At 64.2% G+C, this 3,019-nt stretch overlaps 1 protein-coding gene across 1 annotated transcript; it reads left to right on the top strand.

Annotated features, from left to right (window-relative positions):
* Positions 1–1,765: 1,765 nt before the first annotated feature.
* Positions 1,766–2,780, top strand: LOC120701242. Its single transcript, XM_039985367.1, has 2 exons — positions 1,766–2,152; positions 2,275–2,780. The coding sequence occupies exons 1-2, from the start codon at positions 1,937–1,939 to the stop codon at positions 2,596–2,598; spliced, it is 540 nt and encodes a 179-aa protein (XP_039841301.1). The 5' UTR covers positions 1,766–1,936; the 3' UTR covers positions 2,599–2,780.
* Positions 2,781–3,019: the final 239 nt, after the last annotated feature.

The following is a 3,019-nucleotide window of genomic DNA, read 5'->3' as shown; positions in this document are numbered from 1 at the left end:
GTGCCGCCCGCTCGAGGGGTCTCGACAGGAGCCCTCGAGCGAGGCGGAAACCACCCCGCAGTCCGAGGAGAGCGTGGATGGGCCGCACCGTGTCGGTGGGCCACGTGCTTGGGCTTCTTTGAGTCCTTTCCTTTCTTCCAGACCGGAGGGAGTCCGTGGGCCTTTGTGGGCCCGGTTGCCCTAGCATGTGTTTGCGTTTTAAAGCGATCTTAGTACCCCGATTAGGGTGTCTCTAATCGTGGTACCCGACACTAGCGAAGGGACCAAGGCAGGCGGGGAGGAGGTCGTGGCGGAGAGGAGCTCGGCCATGGCCTCCGCCGCGCGCGGATCCTGCCGGCGGGGCGCCGCAGCTCCATGGCCTCCACGCCACTGGCCGCCGGCGGAGGCCGCCCCGCCGCGCCGTGTGGGCTGCCGCCGCCCCGCGCCGCGCGAGCTCCGGTCTGTGGGCGCCGCCGGGCCTCGGAGCAGGGGCGGCGGAGCTCGGAGCAGGGGCCTCGTCGCGCTGGAGCCCCGGCCGGCTCGGGGAGCGGCGGCGCGGAGCTCCCCGCACGCCACATCGCCGCACGCTGAGCAGGGATGGAGAGGAAAGGAGGGAGGGGGCGCGGCGTCCTGCTCCTGGAGCTCGCCATCTCCGCGCAGAGCTCCGGGGGCAGGGCCCGCCGCCGCAGCCATGGGTCCGCCGCGCCTCACAGGGGGAGGGAGCAGAGGAGGACCATGCGGCTCGCTGGAGGCCGCCATGGCCTCCCCGCATCGCCATGGCCGAGCTCGTGCTCGAGTTCAAGGCGGCGGAGGTCGAGCCCATCCCGCGCCGCCGTGAGGCCCCGCGCTGCCCGCCCGTGCAGCCGCGAGACCCGTCGCCGAGGGCGGGACCCCTGCTCCACCGGCCTCCGAGCCATGGCAGGTCGAGGGTGAGGGACGAGGGAGGAGGGGGCGGCGTGGCTTGGCGAGGCTCATGGCGGTGGCCGGGGGAGGAGGGGCGCGGTGGCGGAGGGAGAGAGGAGGGGGGAGAGAGAGGGGCTGCGGGGGAGAGAGAGCGGGGAGGGAGGGCGGGGCGGGGGGGTAAAAAAGGGGGAAAAAATTACGACATGTGGGCCCCACGGTCTGGTAGTTGGTATAGAGAGTGATATAGAGAATGAATGGGTGCGGAGAAACTGAATATAGAGAAGAGAATCTCGATGACCAAATAGGAATATTTTTTTAGAGAGTGACGAGTGCGCAGAGCCCCGCCATACGGCCCGGCCGGCCGGGGATACGCATACTAAGTAGCGGGTCATCTGGACAGGATGCGTCACGCACACGGTCTTGGTTTGGGAGGAGGCGCCTGTTCCTCTCAGAATTCACAGAACCCCACGAACTCTACTGCCCACCACCCGACGCGCCTAGCGCACGGCGTGACACGCCACCGGTGGTTCCACACGCCAAGTTAGCGGAGAGAACTAGTGCACCGCTCCCGCCGCTAGAATCCAGCTCGCAGGTCCGAACCAACCGCCCGCGATCTGACCAGGAGCCTCTCTCTCGGCTCACCAACAATACCCGCCAGTTTCCATGTAAAAGGCAGCCTATATACTTGGCTCCCAAGCTCTCGGACCAGCCGAACCTACCGTTGATCTCAACAAGTCGTCTCGATCGCGAACGAGCCGTAGCTCGGCTGGCTGGGTCCGCTCGGTGGAGCGTCCGTCGTCCGTGTTCGAGCGTCGCTCGACGCAGATTTCGCACCCGGGAACAGTAGGTTCCCTAAATAATCTTAGATGAGCCTCTCAACGCGTGGAGCCACAAAAAGATTGTGATGCGCCCATCGCCGGAGCCTCGATGACTCTAGTGATCTCTCCAAGGACACGTTTTGATATCTATGTATAGTTGTAGGTCTGGTTGTATAATTGTGGTGTGTGTGAGGTGTGCGTGTGTGTAGTGTAGGTGTGTGTCTGTATACGAACAGATGCTACAGCTGTATCCAGATGAGAGGCTTCAAAAAAATCGTCTCGATCAATTGCCGCCAGACATGAGGAAGCCTGTGCTGTTTTTTCAGACGAAGCTCTCGGGACTCCATCATGGCGGTTTCCTCCATCAGCTGCTCGCTCAAGCCTCCATCTGCCGTCAAAGAAGCCAGCGCTCGCCTGCAGCCGTCGCCACCAGCAGCCACGACTACCCCGTGGTAAGTTTCCAAACTTTCCACTTGTAGCTCAGGATCGGTTGCAGCATCGTGTGCCCGCCGGCAGCAGTGGCCAAGGAGGACAACGGTTTGACACGCGTGCGCGCGATCTCGATCGGCCGCAGGTCGGGCGGGCTGCGCCGGGCGTGCGTCGTGATCGCGACGGCGGCGCGGCCCTCGCGCGGGGCGGGGCGGCCGTCCCCAGGACCGCCGGCGACGACGCCGTGGCCGTGGACGCGCGGGCGCCGCCGCGGTGGAGCGACCGCAGGGAGTGCCAGCCGTGGCGGGCCAACTCGCTGGAGAACATCGTGCCGGAGAACCTGCCCCGCCCGTCGGAGCGCCGGGGGTTCAACAGCATCAGGGCGCCGGACAGGGCCCTGGCCCTCGCGCCCGAACCGGTGGCGCCCTTCCTGGCGCCGCACTCTGGCCTGGGCTGCTTCTCCCTCTAGGCAAGTAGCTGGCCCTGATCACACCGCAACTCCACCCCGCAGCTGCATTTCTAGAATTCTAGGTGTATTTGTAACTGGAAAGTGGGATGATTAGCTTAGCGAAAGGGGTTCAATTCAAGAAAATGTATTGATTCGTATAGATTTTAGAAAAAAAAAATCATTCTTGTGTTACGTTTCCTTCAGTTTTTTTGCGCTCCCCCAAGGCCCCTATCACGCATACGCATAAACGTGACCAGTTCCAAAATCCAACGCCAAACTCATGCAGCATGTACGGGGACTCGGGGACGGCCGTCCTGTGGAAACACCCGGTTCATGCACCGTTATGGTGGCGGCGCGGCACCGCCTGTCCGCCCCCGTGGCATCGAAACCGCGTGCCATGTGGCGAGGTTCGCCGCTGGGGGCCCCGGCCGCCGTAGTGCAG

The sequence above is a fragment of the Panicum virgatum genome, chromosome 3K (assembly GCF_016808335.1).
Source record: "Panicum virgatum strain AP13 chromosome 3K, P.virgatum_v5, whole genome shotgun sequence".
In the NCBI taxonomy this organism is placed as follows: domain Eukaryota; kingdom Viridiplantae; phylum Streptophyta; class Magnoliopsida; order Poales; family Poaceae; genus Panicum; species Panicum virgatum.
The sequence above is the reverse complement of the archived record's forward strand: the minus strand, read 5'-3'. Positions and strand labels throughout refer to the sequence as shown.

Coding starts and splice junctions, on each gene's coding strand:
- LOC120701242 (XM_039985367.1), top strand. CDS start 1,937: ATGCTACAGCTGTATCCAGATGAGAGGCTTCAAAAAAATCGTCTCGAT. Junction 2,153..2,274: donor GCAGCCACGACTACCCCGTG/GTAAGTTTCCAA, acceptor GATCGGCCGCAG/GTCGGGCGGGCTGCGCCGGG.